Genomic DNA, 27265 nt, shown 5'->3' with positions numbered 1-27265 from the left:
GGAAAGGTTGATCCTGAAACGCGTCTGGCGTTTATTGAATTGAATGCTGCTCCTTGATGTTATCTGCTGGCAGGTTGTCCTCCAAATAAAGCGAGCTGAAATAATCTCCGTGTGGCATCTCTCCTCAAGGGACTCCTGTTTGTTTGGATATATATATATATATATATATATATATATATATATATATATATATATATATATATATATATATATATATATATATATATATATTATTTATACACATATATATGTATATATATATGTATATTTATATATAGATCATTTGCTTGAAAATAAATCATTGGAGTGCCATTTCTCTTCTTGCTCATGGTCAGGAATGCTTAATATACACACACACACACACACACACATACACACACATATATATACATATATATACACACACACACATATATAAAAGCACATATATACACAAACATATCTATGTATGTGTGTGCGTATATATATATATATATATATATATATATATATATATATATTCACCATCAAATTGAATTATACTTGCACTCCACCAGGATGATTTACTAAAGCAGGTTTATTTTAACCAACGCGTTTCAATCTTGCGATCTTGCTCACGGTTACAAACATTTGTCCCTTGTTCATTTTTACAATTTATACCAGCTGATCATGCTTGCACTATTAGGATGCATTATGGTACTGGTAGTTACATAAGCACATTTCCTTTACCAGTCTGCTCATATTCGCATTATTAAGGTGCATTATGGTGCTGGTAGTTACATTATACAATAATTTCATTTGTTTCACACTTACGGCAAAAAATATATATACATATATATGGTTTCTATGTATCATTTAGTGCAAGGGAAACTGGTTAGGATCACTATATGTAAAAGTACAAATAGTTATATGAAAACATTGCGTCTGTTCAACATGTAATTCTGTGCTCTCTCAGTGAGGAACATACAATTCACACTTGTCACATTTAGTATAATAGCAAGTTATAATGAGATAAGTACTCATATATTCAAAAAATTTTATGCTGTCACGTTTGTACGTGTAGCGCAATGTTGATGTTATTTAGGGACTAGTGCCCTAGTATCCAATGATTTATACTTTTTCATATTTGACCTCTCTAAGTCTTGTTTTTAACCAGAATGTCTTTTCAAGCTCATCAAAGGTGCACATAAAGTTCCTCATCGCCATTTAATCCTCCCGGTATTTTCGTTTTGAATCGAATGATCAATCTTGACTCTAGTCTACGTAGGGTCATCAGTCTATTTCCACCTCTTTCTTTTATAGGTACAGTTGCTAAGCCGCAATATGTAATATCCTTCCATGTCTTTTTCTCATTTGCATGTGTTAACATGTGCTTGGCCATAGCATACTTCAAATCCTTGTTTTCGATTGCTCGAATATGTTCTAATATTCTCTTGTGTAGGGGGCAAATAGTGCTACCAATGTACCTCTTTCCACAAAAACATTGGAGTAAGTACACTACATGTGTCGTTTTACAAGTAATGGTGTTTTCTACTTTAAAGAATTTTCCTTTCGCATCCTTTATTTTGGATAAGTTTCGTCCAACCTGGCATGCTTTGCATTGCATGCATTTGGTAAAGCCCTGTCGTCTTTCATCAAGCCATTTGTTGCTCTTTTTCTTTTCTTCAAAGTGGCTATTGACCAATTTATCTTGTAATGACGGTGCTTTTCGATAGGTAATTTTTGGAAATTGGCCAATTTAATTTCCTATGTCTGGGTCTTTTTTCAAGACATGCCAATATTTTTGTAGTACTTTCCGTATTTTCTGGCTTTCCTTCGAGTAGGTCAAGATCATTCTAATTGGCTCTTTTTCAGTTGTTATTTGTTGTTTTGGTATCAATGTTTCAATCCGATTCTTCTTTCTTGCTCTTTGTTCACATCGGTCTATATCACCTTTGTTGTATCCTCTGTTGCTGAATCTATTTGCTGTTTCCTTGAATTTTTTGTTCATTTCTACTTGATTGGAGCAGTTCCTTTTCATCCTGATAAATTCCCCACATGGAATGTTCTTTTTCAGAGCCACAGGATGGAAACTTAGTCCATGTAGCATGCTATTCGTTGCTGTGGTTTTTCTGTGGACAGTAGTCTCAAGTTGACCATTAAGAACATAAACCTTTGTGTCCAAAAATACCACTTCACTTGAGCTTATACTGTGCGTGAATTTCAATCCTATTTCATTGTCATTTAGGATTAGCATGTATTTCAGAAATTCATCATTCGGTCCATTCCATATTAGGAATAGATCGTCGATAAATCGCAGCCAGAGAACAACTCTGGCTGTGAATTGGTCGTTTCCTTCTCTCCAAGCTATCAGTTTTTCCCACCAACCCATCACTAGGTTGGCGTAGCTTGGAGAGAAGGAAACTCCCATCGCTGTTCCACATGTTTGGATGTAATATGCCTTGTTGAAGAGAAAGACATTATTAGTAAGGCACATCCGCACCATTTCCATCAGCATGTCACAATGTTTCAGTTGATCTAAAGGTTTTTGTTTCAAAAAATACTTTATTGCAGTCAGCCCCAGTTCGTGATCAATGGAGGTATAAAGAGATACAACGTCTATGGTTACCAGCCGGTAACCATCCATCCATTCAATGTTCATCAATTGTCTTAGGAAGTCTCCCGTGTCTTTTATGTATGACGGTAAGATGGGCACCATGGGCGCTAAAAAGTGATCAACATAAATAGCGACGTTTTCATACAGAGAACCACAACTGGAGATAATTGGTCTTCCAGGGGGTTTGTTTAATGTCTTATGAACTTTCGGGAGAAAGTACAAGGTGGGCATGATCGGGGTTTGGTTATTGAGGAACTGCATCTCATTCTCATTCAATAGACCAGCATCCTGCCAGCGTTTTAGTCGGATTTCTAAGTCTATTGCCATCTCATTTATTGGATTCTTTTTCAGCCTTTTGTAATTTTTAGCATCCGTTAGTTGGCGCATTGCCTCTTCCAGGTAATCAGATCTATTTTGGATTACTACGTTTCCGCCTTTGTCGGCGGGTTTAATTTCAAGATTTTCATTTGCCATTAACGAATCCAATGCTTTCCGTTCTTCCATTGTTAGGTTTTCTTTTTTATTTTTATTGATAACGTTATTCAGTTGATCAAGTTCCTCATTTACCAGCTCATAGAAAGTGTCAATTTTATTTCCAGGGTATAAGGTCGGACAGAATTTTGATTGTCTCTTGAAGGTTGTACCTAAATGTTTACTAGTTTTTTGCCCCATTTCATCTAGGATTTGTGTATTTGAGATGTCTTCCTCAATTCTATCATGGGCTAGTTCATGGGCGGTTCTTAAGGCCGGTGCATCTTCAATTCTCCATATTGCTTTATCCTCAGTTGAGATGTTTTCAGTTGTGGGATTCACATTTTGTGTCTCTCGCTTTTTGAAGTGCTTTGCGAGTTTAATCTTTCTTATATATTTATAAAGGTCTATTTTGGTTTCCACCGGATCCCAATGTTTTTCGGGACAAAATGTCAAGCCTTTATTTAATAGAGATTCCTCCGCTCTCGTCAATATGTGTTTGGAAAGATTAATGATCAAGTATGGTTCCTTCTCTTTTCGATTGTTTACATGTTCACTGTTCTCTTTCTCAAGTTGTATCCCTGATTTTTTCCTTTGACTTCGTCTGGTTTTGCGCTTTTTGATCCTGGAACTTGGGGTCCATTTACTCTTCCCCGACCTCTCATAAAGCCCCTTCCTCTGCTCTTGCCTCTTCCTTTTGGTAGTTGTTGGTCGTAATGTACCAGTTCCATTTCCTCTAAAAAAGATGGTTTTTGACCTTGTGGTATCATTGCTTCATTATCACTAAAATCAGTATCTGATTCACTTGGGGTTACATCCATTCCTGCTATTTGGGGTTTCTTGTTTGCCTTTAGTTGTAGTTTGAGATTAGTGAAGCGTTTTGCAAACGTGAGGATTGTTCCTGAGGCGTAATCGTGTTTGTCTCTTCTATATTTTCTTTCTTTTCTATCCTCCACCTCCTTCTCATGTTTATCTAAATTAGATTCCAGTGTTTTCCGGAGTTTTTTTGTTTCATCCTCTTTATTAAATTCCAGAATTTTTTCTTCAATGCCCTCTACCTTTTTCTTTATCTCATCAATGTCTATTTTGGCATGTTTGACGATTATTCTCATCATATTGTAAGAGCACTGCATGTTATTATCTCCCCAATCCAGCAGCATTTCAGGGGTAGTATCTGGGTGATTTGGGAGTGTGAATATCCTCAAGCCTCTCGGTACCATTTTTTCTTCCAAATATTTTTCCATTGTGATTATTTCCCAGCTTTTGGTTATGTCTTTTTTAAGGGCTTTTTCCAATTGGAAGAATAGTTGTTTTAGTGTAATCTCCCCACTTGTTGTTAATACCTCTTGGTCGCTTTTTTCTTTTTCAATGGATGTTGTCTTCATGAACATTGCCTCTGCTCTCTGTGCACGTTTGAGAGCTCTCTCTTCCATTTTAGTTCTTTATTTTATTGACTTTTGTAGACTTGCACTTTATTTATGCCGTATTTGTTTCACCAAATTGTATTTAGTAACTTTGAGACACAGCGTTATTTTTGATATACAATTCAAAACTGTATCCTGCCACTCCCTGGTGAGTTTTGATATAATTGGGCACCATTCGCGGTAGTTCAATGAAATAGACTTTCGCTTTGATTGCCCAAACCCACTTGTTGCGACTTGATGCAAGGCAAATAATTTTCAGCACAGACGCGTTAAAGCGCTCTCACCTTTCTCGTAGGGTCGCGCTTTCCTGCACTTCACCGTCCGTGCCTCCGTCTTTACAGTTTGCCGAGCCCACTTCTTGGAATCGTATATCCTCTTTGCTCTGTCTGGGGGCCTCTCTTCCCCGAGTCCCTTCCAACGGAGGTTGCCGCGTTTAATTGTTTATCGCGGTTCTTTCCTGTTTATGACAAAGCTGGGCACGCTCGGCGAGTTCTGTTATAAGCTCATAGCCTGTAGAAGCCGTTGTCACACGTAAACGTGTTTGCCGGCTTCCGCGGTTTCCACTTCAAAAGCCGAGTGTTTTGCACAAAACAAAACAGGCGCTTGGATTCGTTATGACAAGAGCTTGCGGTGTCTGTTCATAACCTTTTCATATATTCCTCGAACTTCGCTTCTCACCCTCGTATCAATCCAAACGCTCAATTGCAAGAAGTTGTCGGGTGCTCCTCCGTATTAATCAATTTGCCACCAAAGTAAACCCGTTACAGAGGGCACGCTTTGCACAACAGGTGCGAGTATCAGGGACGGGTGTTCCCTGTAATAAATTCACCACCAAATTGAATTATACTTGCACTCCACCAGGATGATTTACTAAAGCAGGTTTATTTTAACCAACGCGTTTCAATCTTGCGATCTTGCTCACGGTTACAAACATTTGTCCCTTGTTCATTTTTACAATTTATACCAGCTGATCATGCTTGCACTATTAGGATGCATTATGGTACTGGTAGTTACATAAGCACATTTCCTTTACCAGTCTGCTCATATTCGCATTATTAAGGTGCATTATGGTGCTGGTAGTTACATTATACACTAATTTCATTTGTTTCACACTTACGGCAAAAAATATATATACATATATATGGTTTCTATGTATCATTTAGTGCAAGGGAAACTGGTTAGGATCACTATATGTAAAAGTACAAATAGTTATATGAAAACATTGCGTCTGTTCAACAAAACATTTTATGCTGTCACGTTTGTAATTTTTTGAATATATGAGTACTTATCTCATTATAACTTGCTATTATACTAAATGTGACAAGTGTGAATTGTATGTTCCTCACTGAGAGAGCACAGAATTACATGTTGAACAGACGCAATGTTTTCATATAACTATTTGTACTTTTACATATAGTGATCCTAACCAGTTTCCCTTGCACTAAATGATACATAGAAACCATATATATGTATATATATTTTTTGCCGTAAGTGTGAAACAAATGAAATTATTGTATAATGTAACTACCAGCACCATAATGCACCTTAATAATGCGAATATGAGCAGACTGGTAAAGGAAATGTGCTTATGTAACTACCAGTACCATAATGCATCCTAATAGTGCAAGCATGATCAGCTGGTATAAATTGTAAAAATGAACAAGGGACAAATGTTTGTAACTGTGAGCAAGAATGCAAGATTGAAACGCGTTGGTTAAAATAAACCTGCTTTAGTAAATCATCCTGGTGGAGTGCAAGTATAATTCAATTTGGTGGTGAATTTATTACAGGGAACACCCGTCCCTGATACTCGCACCTGTTGTGCAAAGCGTGCCCTCTGTAACGGGTTTACTTTGGTGGCAAATTGATTAATACGGAGGAGCACCCGACAACTTCTTGGAATTGAGCGTTTGGATTGATACGAGGGTGAGAAGCGGAGTTCGAGGAATATATGAAAAGGTTACGAACAGACACCGCAAGCTCTTGTCATAACGAATCCAAGCGCCCGTTTTGTTTTGTGCAAAACACTCGGCTTTTGAAGTGGAAACCGCAGAAGCCGGCAAACACGTTTCCGTGTGACAACGGCTTCTACAGGCTATGAGCTTATAACAGAACTCGCCGAGCGTGCCCAGCTTTGTCATAAACAGGAAAGAACCGCGATAAACAATTAAACGCGGCAACCTCCGTTGGAAGGGACTCGGGGAAGAGAGGCCCCCAGACAGAGCAAAGAGGATATACGATTCCAAGAAGTGGGCTCGGCAAACTGTAAAGACGGAGGCACGGACGGTGAAGTGCAGGAAAGCGCGACCCTACGAGAAAGGTGAGAGCGCTTTAACGCGTCTGTGCTGAAAATTATTTGCCTTGCATCAAGTCACAACAAGTGGGTTTGGGCAATCAAAGCGAAAGTCTATTTCATTGAACTACCGCGAATGGTGCCCAATTATATCAAAACTCACCAGGGAGTGGCAGGATACAGTTTTGAATTGTATATCAAAAATAACGCTGTGTCTCAAAGTTACTAAATACAATTTGGTGAAACAAATACGGCATAAATAAAGTGCAAGTCTACAAAAGTCAATAAAATAAAGAACTAAAATGGAAGAGAGAGCTCTCAAACGTGCACAGAGAGCAGAGGCAATGTTCATGAAGACAACATCCATTGAAAAAGAAAAAAGCGACCAAGAGGTATTAACAACAAGTGGGGAGATTACACTAAAACAACTATTCTTCCAATTGGAAAAAGCCCTTAAAAAAGACATAACCAAAAGCTGGGAAATAATCACAATGGAAAAATATTTGGAAGAAAAAATGGTACCGAGAGGCTTGAGGATATTCACACTCCCAAATCACCCAGATACTACCCCTGAAATGCTGCTGGATTGGGGAGATAATAACATGCAGTGCTCTTACAATATGATGAGAATAATCGTCAAACATGCCAAAATAGACATTGATGAGATAAAGAAAAAGGTAGAGGGCATTGAAGAAAAAATTCTGGAATTTAATAAAGAGGATGAAACAAAAAAACTCCGGAAAACACTGGAAACTAATTTAGATAAACATGAGAAGGAGGTGGAGGATAGAAAAGAAAGAAAATATAGAAGAGACAAACACGATTACGCCTCAGGAACAATCCTCACGTTTGCAAAACGCTTCACTAATCTCAAACTACAACTAAAGGCAAACAAGAAACCCCAAATAGCAGGAATGGATGTAACCCCAAGTGAATCAGATACTGATTTTAGTGATAATGTTGCAATGATACCACAAGGTCAAAAACCATCTTTTTTAGAGGAAATGGAACTGGTGCATTACGACCAACAACTACCAAAAGGAAGAGGCAAGAGCAGAGGAAGGGGCTTTTTGAGAGGTCGGGGAAGAGGAAATGGACCCCAAGTTCCAGGATCAAAAAGCGCAAAACCAGACGAAGTCAAAGGAAAAAATCAGGGATACAACTTGAGAAAGAGAACAGTGAACATGTAAACAATCGAAAAGAGAAGGAACCATACTTGATCATTAATCTTTCCAAACACATATTGACGAGAGCGGAGGAATCTCTATTAAATAAAGGCTTGACATTCTGTCCCGAAAAACATTGGGATCCGGTGGAAACCAAAATAGACCTTTATAAATATATAAGAAAGATTAAACTCGCAAAGCACTTCAAAAAGCGAGAGACACAAAATGTGAATCCCACAACTGAAAACATCTCAACTGAGGATAAAGCAATATGGAGAATTGAAGATGCACCGGCCTTAAGAACCGCCCATGAACTAGCCCATGATAGAATTGAGGAAGACATCTCAAATACACAAATCCTAGATGAAATGGGGCAAAAAACTAGTAAACATTTAGGTACAACCTTCAAGAGACAATCAAAATTCTGTCCGACCTTATACCCTGGAAATAAAATTGACACTTTCTATGAGCTGGTAAATGAGGAACTTGATCAACTGAATAACGTTATCAATAAAAATAAAAAAGAAAACCTAACAATGGAAGAACGGAAAGCATTGGATTCGTTAATGGCAAATGAAAATCTTGAAATTAAACCCGCCGACAAAGGCGGAAACGTAGTAATCCAAAATAGATCTGATTACCTGGAAGAGGCAATGCGCCAACTAACGGATGCTAAAAATTACAAAAGGCTGAAAAAGAATCCAATAAATGAGATGGCAATAGACTTAGAAATCCGACTAAAACGCTGGCAGGATGCTGGTCTATTGAATGAGAATGAGATGCAGTTCCTCAATAACCAAACCCCGATCATGCCCACCTTGTACTTTCTCCCGAAAGTTCATAAGACATTAAACAAACCCCCTGGAAGACCAATTATCTCCAGTTGTGGTTCTCTGTATGAAAACGTCGCTATTTATGTTGATCACTTTTTAGCGCCCATGGTGCCCATCTTACCGTCATACATAAAAGACACGGGAGACTTCCTAAGACAATTGATGAACATTGAATGGATGGATGGTTACCGGCTGGTAACCATAGACGTTGTATCTCTTTATACCTCCATTGATCACGAACTGGGGCTGACTGCAATAAAGTATTTTTTTAAACAAAAACCTTTAGATCAACTGAAACATTGTGACATGCTGATGGAAATGGTGCGGATGTGCCTTACTAATAATGTCTTTCTTTTCAACAAGGCATATTACATCCAAACATGTGTAACAGCGATGGGAGTTTCCTTCTCTCCAAGCTACGCCAACCTAGTGATGGGTTGGTGGGAAAAACTGATAGCTTGGAGAGAAGGAAACGACCAATTCACAGCCAGAGTTGTTCTCTGGCTGCGATTTATCGACGATCTATTCCTAATATGGAATGGACCGAATGATGAATTTCTGAAATACATGCTAATCCTAAATGACAATGAAATAGGATTGAAATTCACGCACAGTATAAGCTCAAGTGAAGTGGTATTTTTGGACACAAAGGTTTATGTTCTTAATGGTCAACTTGAGACTACTGTCCACAGAAAAACCACAGCAACGAATAGCATGCTACATGGACTAAGTTTCCATCCTGTGGCTCTGAAAAAGAACATTCCATATGGGGAATTTATCAGGATGAAAAGGAACTGCTCCAATCAAGTAGAAATGAACAAAAAATTCAAGGAAACAGCAAATAGATTCAGCAACAGAGGATACAACAAAGGTGATATAGACCGATGTGAACAAAGAGCAAGAAAGAAGAATCGGATTGAAACATTGATACCAAAACAACAAATAACAACTGAAAAAGAGCCAATTAGAATGATCTTGACCTACTCGAAGGAAAGCCAGAAAATACGGAAAGTACTACAAAAATATTGGCATGTCTTGAAAAAAGACCCAGACATAGGAAATGAAATTGGCCAATTTCCAAAAATGACCTATCGAAAAGCACCGTCATTACAAGATAAATTGGTCAATAGCCACTTTGAAGAAAAGAAAAAGAGCAACAAATGGCTTGATGAAAGACGACAGGGCTTTACCAAGTGCATGCAATGCAAAGCATGCCAGGTTGGACGAAACTTATGCAAAATAAAGGATGCGAAAGGAAAATTCTTCAAAGTAGAAAACACCATTACTTGTAAAACGACACATGTAGTGTACTTAATCCAATGTTTTTGTGGAAAGAGGTACATTGGTAGCACTATTTGCCCCCTACACAAGAGAATATTAGAACATATTCGAGCAATCGAAAACAAGGATTTGAAGTATGCTATGGCCAAGCACATGTTAACACATGCAAATGAGAAAAAGACATGGAAGGATATTACATATTGCGGCTTAGCAACTGTACCTATAAAAGAAAGAGGTGGAAATAGACTGATGACCCTACGTAGACTAGAGTCAAGATTGATCATTCGATTCAAAACGAAAATACCGGGAGGATTAAATGGCGATGAGGAACTTTATGTGCACCTTTGATGAGCTTGAAAAGACATTCTGGTTAAAAACAAGACTTAGAGAGGTCAAATATGAAAAAGTATAAATCATTGGATACTAGGGCACTAGTCCCTAAATAACATCAACATTGCGCTACACGTACAAACGTGACAGCATAAACATTTTTGAATATATGAGTACTTATCTCATTATAACTTGCTATTATACTAAATGTGACAAGTGTGAATTGTATGTTCCTCACTGAGAGAGCACAGAATTACATGTTGAACAGACGCAATGTTTTCATATAACTATTTGTACTTTTACATATAGTGATCCTAACCAGTTTCCCTTGCACTAAATGATACATAGAAACCATATATATGTATATATATTTTTTGCCGTAAGTGTGAAACAAATGAAATTATTGTATAATGTAACTACCAGCACCATAATGCACCTTAATAATGCGAATATGAGCAGACTGGTAAAGGAAATGTGCTTATGTAACTACCAGTTCCATAATGCATCCTAATAGTGCAAGCATGATCAGCTGGTATAAATTGTAAAAATGAACAAGGGACAAATGTTTGTAACCGTGAGCAAGATCGCAAGATTGAAACGCGTTGGTTAAAATAAACCTGCTTTAGTAAATCATCCTGGTGGAGTGCAAGTATAATTCAATTTGGTGGTGAATTTATTACAGGGAACACCCGTCCCTGATACTCGCTACTGTTGTGCAAAGCGTGCCCTCTGTAACGGGTTTACTTTGGTGGCAAATATATATATATATATATATATATATATATTCACTGAAGAAGCCAAAGGTTAACCTTATAGTTAGGTCAATTTGTCAGTGACAACGGTAATGTTTTGAACAAAAAAAACACAGAAATTCACCAGCTATTGGGCCTGATTCCTCTGACAGATATCCTGTCCACCAAATTCGATTTCCATAGGATATAATGGACCTGTAATTTGGCAGATGGCATATCTGTCTGCCTTTGTGACGGAGTAACCCTATGCGCCAAACTCGTAATCAGGCCCATAGCTGGCAGCACTAACTATAACCTGTGCTCCCGCAATGCACTGCTTATGACCTTACCTATGACATACTCAAGACATGTTCTATGGCATAATTTATGACATCCATGATAACATCGGTAGTGCTTTTACGAGTCTTCGTTTTGTTCATTTTCATGAGTTTGTAACCATTAGTCAATCGCTGTGTTCTGCTTGTTTCCATTTTGTTTTAAAGCAGTCCCGCTGTCCGCATTGCTTCCAGTAGTCTGCACCATGTGGATCGATGAACAATCTCATGAAAACTAACAAAATGAAAACTCATAAAAGCACTACCGGTTGCTTGAAAATGTAATGGATCAACGGGTACAAGCCCACGGAGACTTGTAAAAGCAATGCCGGCAGTTCAGCTGCTTGAAAATTAAACGGTCAAAGAAAAGGTGCAACATCCGAATGAAGCTTTTGGATTAATTGCTTTCCAATCCTCATGCCAAAAATAGGAAGATAGAGCAGAAAATATCCAGTCATAGCCCTGAAGAGAACCCCGTGAATGAGATTGGGGGACGAAACGCGTCAGCATTTTTTAGTTCTCCTGGGAAACATTCACAAATTATCAGGATCTGCTTAGGGAAATAGTGTAAAACTCACAACCCTAGGGACCACAATCAGTTCCCAGCAGCTAGCAGCTCTTGAATAGATCCACCTTTGACAAAACAAATTATGGTCATTGCTGCTTCACTTTATAAATTGATGACTGGCTTAATTTAGTTTTTGTCAATCATTTGGTATATGTATTGTGTAAATTGTTTTTTCTACGTTTGGTATTTGTTGGTATTTGTCACTCAGGAAGAATTGTCACAACTATTCACTACGTTTGTATGTAAATACAGAAACAATTGATAGTGTTTTTTCCTTTTTGTCTGACAAGAAAAAAAAAGATAAAAGTTATGTAAAAAAAAGCAAAAAATCATTGTTAATATATACAAAGGCCAATCCAATCAATAATTGGTTTGAGTCTGATGAAGTTGAGAACAGCATCAAAAGTGACAGCTAGACAAAATCCCCTTTTCTACTAATTTAACCTTGTGTATTGCGGGATCCCCACTCTACATGGCACATGTCGATATCCACTGATGTTCTCCCACATGCCACTGTCACAGATATACGAATTGTGTATGTATATACAAGGCGGCTAGAAACATAGCACCTTTGAACCACCATCCTCATTGGTAGTGATCGTCCTTAGTCCATAGTTACGCGGCTAACAGTCACTCTAGCCCACTTTTTCACCAAAATGTGGTCTAAGAACCAACAAAAGACTGAGATATAACTTCTCACCGATCCACCCGAGGTGCATCGCTGGTCAGCTTGACTTCATGGTAGCTCCTGCTATATGTTCTCAGAAGGGGCATTCACTCTTGTGGAGCCTCATCATCTACAGCCTACAGCTTCATCCCAATGGAGAATTTTTGCTTCAAAAAAATTGACAAAGCCGAAATGTACAAATCTTCACCGCAACTTTGTCCAGCGGCTCGTCAACTACAAGGCCTCCTTCTTGGACATCGTGGCTGACTTGCCCCTCCAAATTATTCCTTCTCAGGAACATTTCTTTGAAATTTCTTCTGCATATGGAGGTAACCTGAGAGCGGGTCCAATCTATCCTGTGTGTCCGAACCGTGCCCCAACACGGTAAGCCATAACTTATGACTTTGCCCCGGTCTCACGCAATTAGATGCCTGCTGTTGCTCTTTTGATCTTTTAGGTGCTATTTTTAACTTAAAAGTTTATGAATTAATTACTCCTCTTCTACTGATTTAATATGTTTTGGTGTAATATTATTTATTACATTTTAATCTATTTTTCTAAATTGGTGTTGAATTTTTCACGTTCAATTTTCTGTGCCTTCTACACAGACCTTTGTGATCTCAGGCATTGCCAACCACCAGTGTATGCATTTCTTTATTCGGTTTTTGTCATGATAAAAAACCATAAAAGCATATTACACAGATAAATTGCAGTTTACATTCCACATTAAAACAAAATACTGCCTCTTAAAAACAATTTGTTTTTATAAATATGTGATGTTCTAAAAACAAGCAAATTTGCCATTAGGTACTCTATAGTTTATACAATATTAAAACGAATTCATGATAAGTACATAAAACCTTATAGGGTAACATCATCTTACTTTGTACGTGCATATTTGGGTTATCAATGGACGTAATTATACAACGATTTTTATAAATTTAATCGATGTCGAAAAATGCATTTAAAAAAACTTAACAATGTACTTCGATGCCCACTCCTCACCCAAATACTGTAAGAATAGTAAGGCCGGGCGGCATCTTCTGATACCCATATGTTTTAATAGCGGAATCAGCCACACCTTTCTATGCTCCCTATAAAATTTACAGAAAAAGAGAGTATGGATGGTTGTCTGACTTGAGATCTCATCGCACGGACATAAGGGTAGTTCTGAGAACCAGTTATTTCTTGTAGGAAAGGCAACCAGACGATGTAGGATATTTAGCCTGAACCTGGTTAAGAGAAATCTCTCAAAGATGGTAAAATCATGGGTTAGATAAGGCTGAATGGAGAAAGTGGTTTGAACAGCCGTAGAGTGTTGAACGGATGGTTTGGAGGCTTCTTTGGTTATCCGTATTTCTGCTAGATGGGTAAGGGACAGCACCTTAAGTGCCTTCCTTGATAATGACCGAATAGAAATTTTTGCCAGATAATGTTTTTCCATTCCCAGGTCATTTAAGAAACATTTTATGTATGATAACCAGCCGATCTTATGTGACTGGGCCAAACCCATGCAATCTAATATAATTTGCTGAGTAAAAGCATTTTCATCTGTTGACCAAATGCAGTGCCAAAGAAGGAGTGGTTGTATTTTGGCCAGATCCGATATATGAGAAATCCCCAACTCCTTGTGACACGAAAAGGTAGATACACTCTTTGGTGCCGCTAGGAGGAATCTCAGAAAAGCGTTCTCTGCCACTTGTAGGCTGCTGGTATTTGCATACCCCCACACTCCAGCCCCATACAGCGCTACTGATTGGCATTTAGCATTATAAATCTTTAAAAGCTCTACCGGCGACCTCTTTCCCAATTGTTTTGAAAAATTTACGAGGGCCATAATGGCTCTCATAAAATGGAGCTTTCTGGATTCAATTGCTGGTTTCCAGTTTAATTTGTGGTCAATAGTAATTCGCAAGTATGGGTATTGTGCTGTAATTGCCAATGTCTCCTTATTTAGATATATATCCTTTGTCCTTTTTTTCCTGGTCCCGCTGTCATAACAAAGGTTTTTTTTATGTTAATGCGTAAATCCAGGTTACCCATAATCTGGGAATATCTCATTAGCGCCTTCTGCAGTTCTAAAGGGGTACGGGCCAGTATCACCGCGTCGTCCGCATAGAGCAGAGCGGGAATCAAACAATGTTTTATTAAAGGAAGGTCCTGACTCCCATTCAGCATAGCTCTCTCCAATCCATTGGTGTAAAGCGTGAAGAGAAAGGGAGCCAGGACACACCCTTGTCTTACTCCTCTCTCTACTCCAAACGACACGGATAGCTCGCCCTTTACCCCAAACCTTACCCTAGCTGAGGCATTGGAGAATAGTTCACGCAGGAAATTAACCAAGGATAGATCCACTCCCATATCCTGTAACACAGACCAAAGTTTAGCAAGGGAGACGCAGTCGAAAGCTGCTGAAAGATCCACATATACCTTGTAGATACTGCCCGCCTTCGCACAAACGTACTTGCCTAATATCATTATTAGGTTTAGGGTCTGTTGAACTGTCCCCAAGCCCTCCCGAAACCCGAATTGAATGTCCGAAAGGATCCTGCCATCGTCCGCCCACCGCTGGAGGCGTTCAAGAATAATTCTGCCCGCCACTTTGCCCAAGGAGTCCAACAGGGAGATCGGGCGGTAGCAGGATACCTCCTGGCGATCCCCCTTTTTAAAAATAGGGACCAAGATTGATTTGGACCATGAATCCAATAATCCCACCTCACAGGCTGCCTTAAGTACCCTAGTCAAAATTGGGGCCCAAAGGTCTAGATTTGATTTGAATAGATCTATTGGAACCCCATCAGGGCCCGGGGCCTTGACGTTTTTACTGGCTTTTAGGGCCTGGAGAACCTCATCAGTAGTAATTTCCAATGATATTGGATAAGAAAACATGGGTTGAACAAGAATTGTGTCTTTTTGCCTACACTCATTGTCTGGACCTTTCTCAAAGATCTTCGAGAAATGCTCCACCCAAACCGTTTCATCAATAGCCACATCAAAGGCAGGTGAATCTTTATGGTCGGATAGAAATGGGGATTTGATCACAGCCCAGAAGGCTGAGCTGTCTTTATGGATACAACTTTTATGTAGTTGGTCCCATAAAGTCTGTTTTAACTCAGATTTCATATCTTTTAACGCTATGTTATATTCCCTCCTAAGGATTGCAATTTCTTGGGGCACCCTATTTGATTTTTGCAAGGCTATTTTTAATTTAGAATGCGCTACTGTGCATCTATGGTTGAACCACCCTGCTTTATTCCATTGGGTGTTTTTTAACGTTACAAAAAGTGCCTCATTTCTTACTTTTAGAACCACCCTAAAATTGCCTAATATTTCCTCATCTGATGTGGACAGATCCAGACATTTAAGAATTGGAAGATAGGCTTTATTTATAACTCTCCTGGTAATTTCTGGAGGATCGACTTTCTCCCATTTTAATGAGAATCCATTTAATCTATCCAAATGTAGGGTATTTTGCGTCAGTGCACTAAATATACTCTGCGTGCTGTGCTCACGAATAGGACAAAATGTTAAACTGAGAGCACAGTGATCGCTTAGTACATTGTTAAGTGTTGCAAAATTAGTAGCACGGTTACCCAGAACATTAGATATCAAAATAAAATCTATGGTGGTCTGCCTACCCCTACCAATAAATGTTGGATCCAGCAGCAGGGTAGAAGTGTTCTTTTTGTTTGCAATTACAAGATCCAAATCGAAAATAATTTCGTTTAGGCAATTTCCAATACTTGAGTGGAAAAAATAACCTATAGGATCCTCATTCTCATCTGTTATCCCACACAAATTCCAATTACTATGTTGGCATGGCTGTTGGTTAAAATCACCACCCCAAATAATCGTAGCTCCTTCAACAGACCCCCTTGTCAAGGCAGCTAGTTGAGAACGCAACTGTCGCAATACTGTCAACAGTTCTCCATCTGGTAAGTTGTTATAAAAATTTACTAGGAGAACGGTATCCCCTTTACCAAAACGAAGACTCAGTATCTGAAAATTCACTTCCAATTCTACAGGGGTTATTTTTACTCCCCCTATCGAATTTGAGATGAATAAAGTTAAACCTCCTATTGCGCTGCTAAATGCTACATGTAATGCGGGAGAAAAATAGGTTTTATAACCAACCAAATTATTTCGGTCGTGTTCCATGTCTCCTGGAGACATATTATATCGTAGTTCTAGAAAAAATTCAACCCAGTACCATTTTCTACCTTAGGACGGAGTCCAGCTATATTCCAAGAAAGGAACATAATAGGGGAACCTTCTTTTGCTGGGTTCTTATCCACTAAAACTGTGGCCTGTTCTATTACTAGATCATCGAACGTTCCAAGTACCTCATCCTTTCCTTGCGGAAGAGTGGCTGGGGCGCTTTCTGGTGGCCTAGGACTTTTGCTGCCAACTACGGAGTTAACTATCACCTTTTCAGTGCAGTTTAATTCCACTGGGAGTATGGTGGGATCCAATGGTTTGAGCTGTTTACCTTCAGGAGCAACTATTGGGGTTGGTGAGATCATTGGTTGTTTTAGTTCGTAACGGTCCCCAAGAAGCTGGTTGGGACGTCAATCTACTCCTTTCAACCCGGAAAGCATGGAGAAGCGATTAAATGTGGGGACGTTAAAACCAGGGCGTTCTATATTGCACCCATATAGGGCACGAGATCTTGGAGGATTTGCCAACAATGATTGAGGGTAAAGATAACTTAAATCGTGTGTTGAAATTTCTTCCCGGCCTCTGTCGGTGTACCAATCGCCAATGTGTCTAATTACTCTATGGTCTCTGAAATTAATGATAATGACGTCCCCCCTTATATCCATTGGCCTATGACCCACCCACCCAAGTCTTCTTACATGGAGAATTTCGCCATTAATATTGGGAGGTAATGGCCTGTTGTTGCTCAGCCAATATACCACTTTGTTTTTGAGCTCTTGATGGCTTTCAGTTTTTACAGCTACCAGTTCCGGAAACCCAGTCAAAACCACGACGTAGGGTGCCGCCTCTGGTGGCAGATCTAGTTTTTGCTGGTTTGTCCTTGAGTAGTTAACAGGGGACGGCGTCCTAAGTGCAGTTGGTTGGAAATTATTTAATTTATTGGCCTGTCCTTCCCCTCTTTGTCCCCTGAGAGTAGTATGTGGCTTATCTTTTGTTGAGGGGGCCAAGGTGTTCTCGTCTGATGCTAAAAGTGAATCCTTACTATGTAACTTAGGAGCTGGTATCATCCCTGGTGATGTAATGCACGAAGGTTGTTTTTGTCTACGATTTTTCAGTTCCCTGGTTAGGTCTGTATTATTAGAGATTGCTTTTTCTATGGCCCCCAGTTGTTCTGCCATTCTTTTAACCCTCTCTACTAATGGCAATATTAGAGATTTGACCAATTGCTCCATACTTCCCATGAATTCTTTGATGGACTGGGAAGGTAGGGGATGGTGATCTGGCATGGTCTTCCTTACAGTTAATCTTGGGCTCTTTGGAGGGCTCCGGAACAATTTGGGTGTTTTTGCGCTTCTGCCATTGTGGCAAATGCCCCCACGCTTTTTTTTCTTCGTTATGGGCCTTGGACCTGATGTTTTATAGAGTGTTTTCTTACGTGGGGTATGCCTAGGGAGTGTTATAGGTGGGTGTTCCTCAGATATGATTTCTACTGGTGAATCTACAATTGAATCATTTTATTTGATTCAGGTGAAGCTGTTTGATCTTGTAGCTGTGGTGGAATACCGATATCACCGGTTTGGTCATAATCCGTGCTATGCATTGGGGGAGTGTTTGCTAACTGGATCAAACCCAGGGATGAACGTTTGTTGTACAGGTGTTCCGAAGATAGACGCCGTTCCGTTATAGCTATCTCACGTTCTAGTACTGAAGCAGTTCTGGTGATAAATTGACCCAGTGTTCCTCTAACAGACCCTCCCACCAGACTTTCCTGCCTTTACTGAGGCGTAAACTCATGTTTTCTATGGCTTATATTTAGAGTAGCAAAAACAATTTGGGATGAGACAAAAAATAGATGACCTAGAGAAGCAAATCTATAATGGGATAAGTTTTAGCACTGTATAGTCACGCAATGTGAGATCTTATCAGACCAGTATTTGGAGGTACTAAAAACAAGAAAAAACTGTGACCTTACTGTAAATGTGCCAGAGCCGCTATTAGGGGGATGGTCCAGCCCAGCCTTGGCCAGCCCCGGACGGCCACAGACGGCCCGCCCTTTGCCCGGGCTTAGCCCGGCGACCGCCCGCGCGCGTCCCGTGATGCGGAGGAAGCGCCGATGTTTTGTTCGCCTCCGGGCGCGGAAGTGCGCGTGTCAGTGGGCATGACAGTCTCGCCAGGAATTGTGGGGGCTGTAGTCCTCCCGCTCAGTGGCCGCTAATTGGTGTAGTAAGCGGCAGCGGGGAGGACCGACAGCCGTGGGTGACCGTGTGCTGCAGTAATTCCTTTGGGCAGTAGGAGAGCAGGAAAGCGGGATGAGCAACCAGGCAACCAAGCAGGTAATTAGAAAAAGTCTCCCGCTCCACCGAGCGAGCGCCGATGTTTTGTGCGCCTCCGGGCACGGAAGTGCGCATGTCAGTGGGCATGGCAGTCTTGCCAGGAATTGTGGGGGCTGTAGTCCTCCCGCTCAGCGGCCACTAATTGGTGTAGTAAGCGGCGGCGGGGAGGTCCGACAGCCGTGGGCGACCGCGCGCCGCAGCAATTCCTCTGGGCAGCAGGAGAGCAGGAAAGCGGGATGAGCAACCAGGCAACCAAGCAGGTAATTAGAAAAAGTCTCCCGCTCCACCAAGGGAGCGCCGATGTTTTGTGCGCCTCCGGGCTCGGAAGTGCGCGTGTCAGTGGGCGTGGCAGTCTCGCCAGGAATTGTGGGGGGTGTAGTCCTCCCGCACAGCGGCCGCTAATTGGTGTAGTAAGCGGCGGTGGGGAGGACCGACAGCCGTGGGTGACCGCGCGCCGCGGCAATTCCTCTGGGCAGCAGGAGAGCAGGAAAGCGGGATGAGCAACCAGGCAACCAAACAGGTAATTAGAAAAAGTCTCCCGCTCCACCGAGGGAGCGCCGATGTTTTGTGTGCCTCCGGGCGCGGAAGTGCGCGTGTCAGTGGGCGTGGCAGTCTCGCCAGGAATTGTGGGGGCTGTAGTCCTCCCGCTCAGCGGCCGCTAATTGGTGTAGTAAGCGGCGGCGGGGAGTACCGACAGCCGTGGGTGACCGTGTGCTGCGGTAATTCCTCTGGGCAGCAGGAGAGCAGGAAAGCGGGATAAGCAACCAGGCAACCAAGCAGGTAATTAGAAAAAGTCTCAACCACCAGTGTCCCTGCCATGTCCTCATGACCAGAAAATCTTCTCATCCTTTGCTTACTCTAGATCAAGTAGGAGCCATGTAGAGGCTTTTCTTTCAGGTTAATTGGTCCTCAACTGTTAAACAATGCTCTTTACATCTACAGAAAATAAATTAAGAGTGATCTGGTTTTCTGGAAAATCCCCAAGATCTTCTTGTCTGCTATTTATAACTGTGATGTAGTCATTTATTACTGGAGGTTGTTAATTTTGCTGCAAATTGTCCGCACTAAAATGCAACTGGCAGTGTACATTGTACTTTACAGCTAGCAAAATCATTCAATCACAATCAACAAGTAGGGTATTATTTCCTCAAATAAAATGAATACACCATACTTATAACATTGCAGTATGGATACTCCATTACAATGGAGTATTCATACCGGCAAGACTGTGGTAAACCTGCCAAATTCAGATGAGGGTAGACGTTAGGTTTATTCTCAGTGGAGACTACTCTGTGATGAAACCTCTCCAATGGCCCTGCGGAGGAAGGCTGTCAGAGGTTGATCTTTCATTTCACCAACCTAATTTAGATGGGCGGAATTAGAGGCAAGTTTTTACTGCCCATTTCCGCCAGGAAAACACTTGTGATAAGGGGCATTAAAAACTGATAAATGCCCCCCCCTCACCATCGGAGATATCTCCCATGGTGAGGAGGGGCTGTTTGAAATTGGGTTCTTTGTTGTCACAGTATGTACACTGTACAAGCAGGAACCACAATCCTAATCATGTTAAGCTAGATACACATTAAAAGATAACCTTGCTCACCCTCTGGTAGCTTGGGCAGAGCAGTAAGGCTTATTTAAAGAGGCATGTGAAAATTAATTGGACAAAACACACCCAGTAACACAATGAAAACACCACAAAAAGACTCCACGGAGGTTTGGAAAAGTAGATCATCATATTCTGAACAAAACAAGACCAAAACTACAAACATCCAATAAGTGCAAGTTAAGATATGAATTTTTAAAGGACTAAGGGCCAGATGTAGGTAGAACTTATTTACCGATTCGTAATTACTGAATTTTACCGATTCGGTAATTAAGAATCGGTAAATAAGAAGGGGGGGTATGTAGGAACATCCAGATGTTCCATTTACCGAATCAGTAAATACCGATTTTGACAAGGGTGCAGGGGGTGTCACTTTGACACCCTCTAGCACCCCCAAAAAAGGTTCGGGAGCCATGTGGCAGGCATACCTGCCCTAAGGGCATGTCTGCCTGTCATATGGCACAGGTGTGCATGCACACATGTGCATGCACACCTGAATCGGTATTTTACCATCAAATTGAATTTGATGGTAAAACACCGAATTTGTAGGTCTTGTGGGACTCAGAAGAGTCCCACCTACATCTCAATTTTACCGATTCTGTAAAAATACCGGTCGGTAAATCTACCGACCGGTATATTTACCGAATGGGTAAAATTACCGAAATGGCCTGTTGCAATCCCCCTACATCTCAAAAGCCAAATACCGGTCGGTAACGGCCGAAATCGGCCGTTACCGACCGGTATTTGGCTACCTACATCTGGGCCTAAGTGAAAAATAGTGCTTAGAAGCATATAACATTTTTCGGGGGACTTTAGGTCATGCAGAATTGGGAAACGGAGAGCCTTGATCCTGGTTGCAAACACAAAATGCGGGATTGATGCGTCAGTTACTGCATTGAAGGAACTCCCGAAGTTGAGGGATGTGTCGATGATTCACACATGCGGATGATGATGCGTTGGTTTCCTAAGGCAAGCATGGAAGCCAATGCAATGCTGCCGAAACTGATGCCCTGAGTTTCTCCATGCAGTTGAGGGATGCCTTGATCTCTGTAAAATACTGCAGCAGTGATCTCAGCGGTGCCTCAATCGATCCACCAATTTCTCCACACTTGTCGAAGGGATGTGAGGAATCTCCGTCTGTGGTGGTGGCAATGTGCTGGTTAATGCGGCGGTCTCGTGGTACTGCTCCTTCCCCAAGTACGATGCCCCACTTTATGCCCCTGCTACAGGGTCAATGTGTTGGTTGCTGCTTCCAGCTGTCAGGAGATGGTTCGATTTGCTGGTACAAGTATCTAGTCCACTTCAAGTGAGCCAGGCACAGGACCAGGTGTAGAGCCTTTGATTTCCCTCAGTCTCAATAGCAGGAGGCAAGCCAACAAGCCCTTGGAAATCACTTTAAATTTGCAAGGCAGGGTCCAGCTCTCTTTAGCACGGTCAGAGAACAGCAGGCAGCAGGGCAGTACAAAAGCAAAGCAGTCCTTCCCGGCCAGGAGTCTAATATAGTATCAGTCCATTATGCAGCACAGCAGTTCCACTAACAGAGTTTCAGTTCCAGTGGTGTCTGATTTTGTGGAGTCATACACCTAGCTCTTATATCAAGTTGTGCCTTTGAAGTGGGGTGACTTCAAAGGAGAGTGTTTGAAATGATCAGAAATCTTTTCTTCACAGTCCTGTATGCCAGCTATCTGTGGGGGGTTAATCAGCCCTTTGTGTAGGGACTGGACACCACTTTTTCAAGGGTATGTGTCAGCTCCTCATTCCGTTCCTGTTCAGGAAGAGCCATCAGAATGCAGATAAGTTCTCAGACACACATAACATTCCTGTGTTTGTGGCTGTCTAGAGGGTATGCACAAAGTGTAGCTATCGCTCAGATGTCTATTGAAGACAATGCTACAGGCACACAGATGTAAGAGGAGAGGAATGTCCACTTTCTAAAAGTGTAATTTCTAAAATAGTAATGTTAAATCCAGCTTTACCAGTAAAGAGGACTCATCATTACAGTTCCAAAGATATAAAACATGTAATTCCTACTCCTTTCTAATAAGGAATTACAGATTAAAAATATATCAAGAAATTCTCAATGTTAACCTATGAGAGGAGTAGGCCTCACAGTAGTGAAAAACGAGTTAGGGGGGTTTTCACTACTTTTGACGTAAACCTCACTCTGCCCTGAGGCCTACCTAGGGACTATCTTAGGGGTGACGTGTATTAATGGGAGTTTAAAGCTTGGCAAAGGATGTTAAATATCAAGTCGAAGTGGCAGCAAAACTACACACTCAAGTTCTGCAGTGGCAGGCGTGAGAAGGTTTGAATAGCTACAGGTGTGGGAGGCACTATCAATGCTGCGGTCCCACTAGTAGTATTTAATTTAGAGGTCCTGGGTATTTGTTATACCACTTTACAAGTAAACTAAATATGCTGATTGTCTAAACACCAATGTTACCATGTTTAGAGGAGAAGCACATGCACATTAGCTCTGGTTAGCAGTGAAAAAGTGCTCAGAGTCCTAAAGCCACAATAACGAATTAGCAAAACAGAGGAGGTGAAAGCCAAAGGATTGGGGGAAGCCTATCCTAAAAATTACAGGCCTAACAGTGGCATTGGTTTTTTTCTCTTTAAAAAGGAAATCATGTTTTTGAAAATTAATTAGAAAACAGTTTGGTGCAGGACTCAATCATGTTGACAGAGCCATGTACCAGATTTTAAACAGCATTGACAGGAACCGCTGTGACTCCGGTTCCTGTCAATGCTTTAGAAATTACCTCCTGACTTGGCGGTCATTTCTAAAATTTCTAAATTTGGCAGTTTTAGTCTGCTAAATGTCAAGAGACATTACTTTGTCTGCCAACATTTAAATTGGACCCTATGTTTTCAGGGGATTTCTTTGACAACCACTCACAAAGTAGCCAGATGTGGAACCACATCCTCGGCGGAGATATAACTAATGAGATTAATATCAACGCAACTTTAAAGTGTTTCTCAGTTTTTATTGTTGCCTGTGATGGAAAGGCTACAGTGAGAAATGTTATAAACATATTCAAAACATGTTCACATCACTCTAAATACATTAGCCTTGAAACCCATTATTTGTGTCAGGGTTGGATAAAACAAAAGCTTTACTTCGAAGTGATACATTACGTGATTGGGCACACAATAAGGCAAAGAATAAGTGCCTGAGATATGTTACTGAGAGCTCCCTGAACCACATGTTTGACACAAGACTTAATGGATATGATTTGGATCAAGGTTGACAGCGGATCCTGAGATGATGGTACAATCATTCATTTACTTTACTAGAACATACTAGACAAACAGGAACTCAAGTCCCTTCTGACCTGATTTAGAGTCTTGCAGAAATGAAAAATAACCCACTTTCTTAAAGAGATACTACCTAAAGAAGCAAATCAACTGGTAGAATTTCCTCAAACATATGGATGTTATGGAGGAGGACATTTAATTGAAAGTGGGGGGGAGGGGTTGGACCGCCAAGTGAGCAGAGACTATTGCAATGAAGGCAAAGTGAAGTCAGATAATGTACCTGGACCGTTGAACTGCTCTGCTACATTCTAAACAACTTCCAAAGTTCTTTCCAAATTAAAATGTTTTAAACTGTGCCTACTGTTTATGATTATTAGCCCTTACTACTTTAAAGTCATAAATGGCATTTAATGCATCAAGAATATAAAACATTCTTTATCTTCTTCAGATTCTTTAGAATGCATGAAGTGCCCAGAGGAATCCTGGTCGAGCGGGAAAAGAGATCGTTGCATCCCAAAGGAGATTGAATTCCTTTCCTTCGAGGAACCACTGGGATTCATTTTAGTTTTGATCTCTGTCTTCTTTTTCCTCATTGCCCTTTGGGTCTTGTGTGTTGTCATAAAGTATCGCAATACTCCGGTGGTGAAAGCCAACAACCTTCAGCTCAGCTACCTTCTGCTTGTCTCGCTCATGCTGTGTTTCCTCTGCACCCTTGTTTTTATTGGGCAACCCAGGCGGGTGGCCTGCATGCTCCGTCAGGTGATCTTTGGAATTTCATTCTCCCTCTGTGTTTCCTGTGTATTGGCCAAAACAATCACAGTGGTCATTGCTTTCAAGGCCACCAAACCCAACAGTACCTTAAGGAGATGGGTCGGCTCCAAGGCTTCCTATTCTATTGTCTTGGTCTCTTGTTCAGTTCAGTCTTCAATTGGAACCATCTGGTTATGGACATCGCCCTCCTTCCCTCAATTTAACACCAAGGCTACAAATGGGAAGATGATAGCAGAATGTAATGAAGGCTCTATTTTGATGTTCTACTGCATGTTGGCCTTCATGGGACTATTGGCTTGTATATGTTTTGTGGTTGCTTTCTTAGCCCGGAATTTGCCTGACAGCTTCAATGAAGCCAAGTTCATCACCTTCAGCATGCTGGTGTTCGTCAGCGTCTGGCTCTCTTTTATCCCTGCCTATCTCAGCACAAAAGGGAAATTCCTGGTAGCTGTTGAGATTTTTGCCATCTTGTCCTCTGGTGCTGGTGTTATGTTCTGCATATTTGCTCCCAAAATATACATCATATTTTTAAGACCAGAGATGAACACAAGACAGTATCTGGTTTCCAAATGAACATTAGCCATTAAAAATACATGCTAACCATGTCTGATTACTTAACGTGCTATAGTTAGACGTTGTACAGTCCTCATATCTTTTTCCAGAAAAGTTCTACTTTCCTTTGTGTGAATGCATTTCTAAACTTCCAATTACTGACTTTTTTCATTTTTGTGTCTATAAAGCAATTAATTAAAGACTATATTTTGACTGTAAGCCATTTAAACCTTGCAATATTGTATTTCTTAAAAGGGCATGTTGATTGAATGAAGTGGTTGAATGTACATACAAAAGTGTAAGAGTAGGTGAGTGAGTGAGTGTGTGAGTGAGTGTACGAGTGAGTGAGTGTATGATTGAGTGAGTGTGAGTGAGTGAGTGATTGAGTGTGTGAGTGAGTGATTGAGTTTGTGAGTGAGTATGTGAGTAAGTGAGTGAGTCAGTGGTTGAGTGACTGACTGACTGAATGAATGAAGGAGTGAGGGAGTGAATGAGTGCAAATTAGTGTGAACACTTATAGATCACTGCATGGAATAAAAGTTACTGTAGGCTTTTGCTGTTTAGTGACTGGACATTCTACAAAAATGTGAAGAGTTTGGTATTCTTGTGGTTTGTAAGGCTGATAACAGTGGGTTTTAAAAGTAAGTTCAGGGTTTGTTACCACACATGTGACATCACAAGACACAAGGGATCCAATTGACCTTAGTGTGAGCCATTCCTCTCACAGGCACTAGTCCCAGCCACACAAGTGGCAGATCATCTTTATCGGAAGTATCCATCACAGAAGTGTAAGGAAAATGTGTGATTTCAGGCATCCTTTGAGGTTTGCATGGCATTGAGGGTAAGAAAACCTCAGGGGCTCTAAGCGAGGCACACCACCCTGGAATCCCCTGGTTGTCTAGTTTTCAAAATGTTCTCTGGTTCATAGGTTTCCTTGAGTAGTAACGAAGCATGGCTGCAAATCCCGCAGCTATCCCTATTGTTGATCTCTCCACGTAGCGTTTTAGGGTCTTTTGTGTCAGGGTCTCTTGGCCAACCTACACAAGTGCGTTACCATTGATATCGGTGAACTTGGGGGAACGCTGGGTGGTAGGATATTTATTGCTTCCCGTAGATTCCAGAAGTTTATCTCACAGACATGTGCAGAAAGTGTGTTTTTTTGTCAAAGTTTGCGGTTTGAAGGGCATTGTGGGTAAGAAAATGGTTTGGGGTCAATGCAAAGCACCCCCCTAGACTCCCCCAGGTGTCTGGGTTTCAGAACTGCCTGCATCTGGTAGGTTTTCCCACGCGTTAGCCTGCCCAAGCCCAACAATGGCAGCCATTCACCATTGCAAGTGGGACGATATTGGGCGTACCCCACACTCCTCTGGCCCATATGTCATAACAGTAACCAAAGGAATCAAATGTCCTCTCGTTTACCATTGAGATGGGATTTCTTAGGCAAAGGGGAGCAGAAAGACTGTTAATGCTTTGGGGTGAGGGTGGGGCAGATGTTAGGTTGGGCCAGAACCACCCCATTATGTGTATTACAAAATATAATCCTGCAATGCAGGGTGCTTTCTGGGCTCCAGAAGTAAATTGGGGTAATCCTCCTGTCTCGGGGGGCAAAAAGATATTTTTTTTCTTTTTGGGGGGATGGGTTGTGGCCAATGTAAGAGTGCAACACCTGCACTACTTTCTTTTGCCCCAAAGGTATAACCCTGCAGGGCATATTTGGGGAAATCTCTCCAATTGGGATATAACTCCTACCTGCCCTTAGGGAGGGTTAGAAAGACACTATTGCCCCTTCTGGGGAGGAGGATAATTGGGTTAATTGCCCTAATCCGCCAGTGAGTGGGGCAGAAAGAGTGTATTTGTCGTTTTGGGGTGGGAGCATGGCCATGTGTAAGTGTGTAGCCTCTACCCCTATTTTG

General features: G+C 41.1%; 1 protein-coding gene across 1 annotated transcript in view; it reads left to right on the top strand.

Moving 5' to 3' along the window:
- Positions 1-25373, top strand: part of LOC144785337 (extracellular calcium-sensing receptor-like) — a 112520-nt gene extending 87147 nt beyond the window's left edge. The window contains exon 5 of the mRNA XM_078664299.1: positions 24478-25373. Within this exon, the coding sequence (XP_078520425.1) occupies positions 24478-25373 (896 nt within the window). The remainder of the gene's footprint in view (positions 1-24477) is intronic.
- The last annotated feature ends 1892 nt before the right edge of the window (positions 25374-27265 follow it).

This window comes from Lissotriton helveticus, chromosome 10, assembly GCF_964261635.1.
Source record: "Lissotriton helveticus chromosome 10, aLisHel1.1, whole genome shotgun sequence".
NCBI lineage: Eukaryota > Metazoa > Chordata > Amphibia > Caudata > Salamandridae > Lissotriton > Lissotriton helveticus.
The sequence above is the reverse complement of the archived record's forward strand: the minus strand, read 5'-3'. Positions and strand labels throughout refer to the sequence as shown.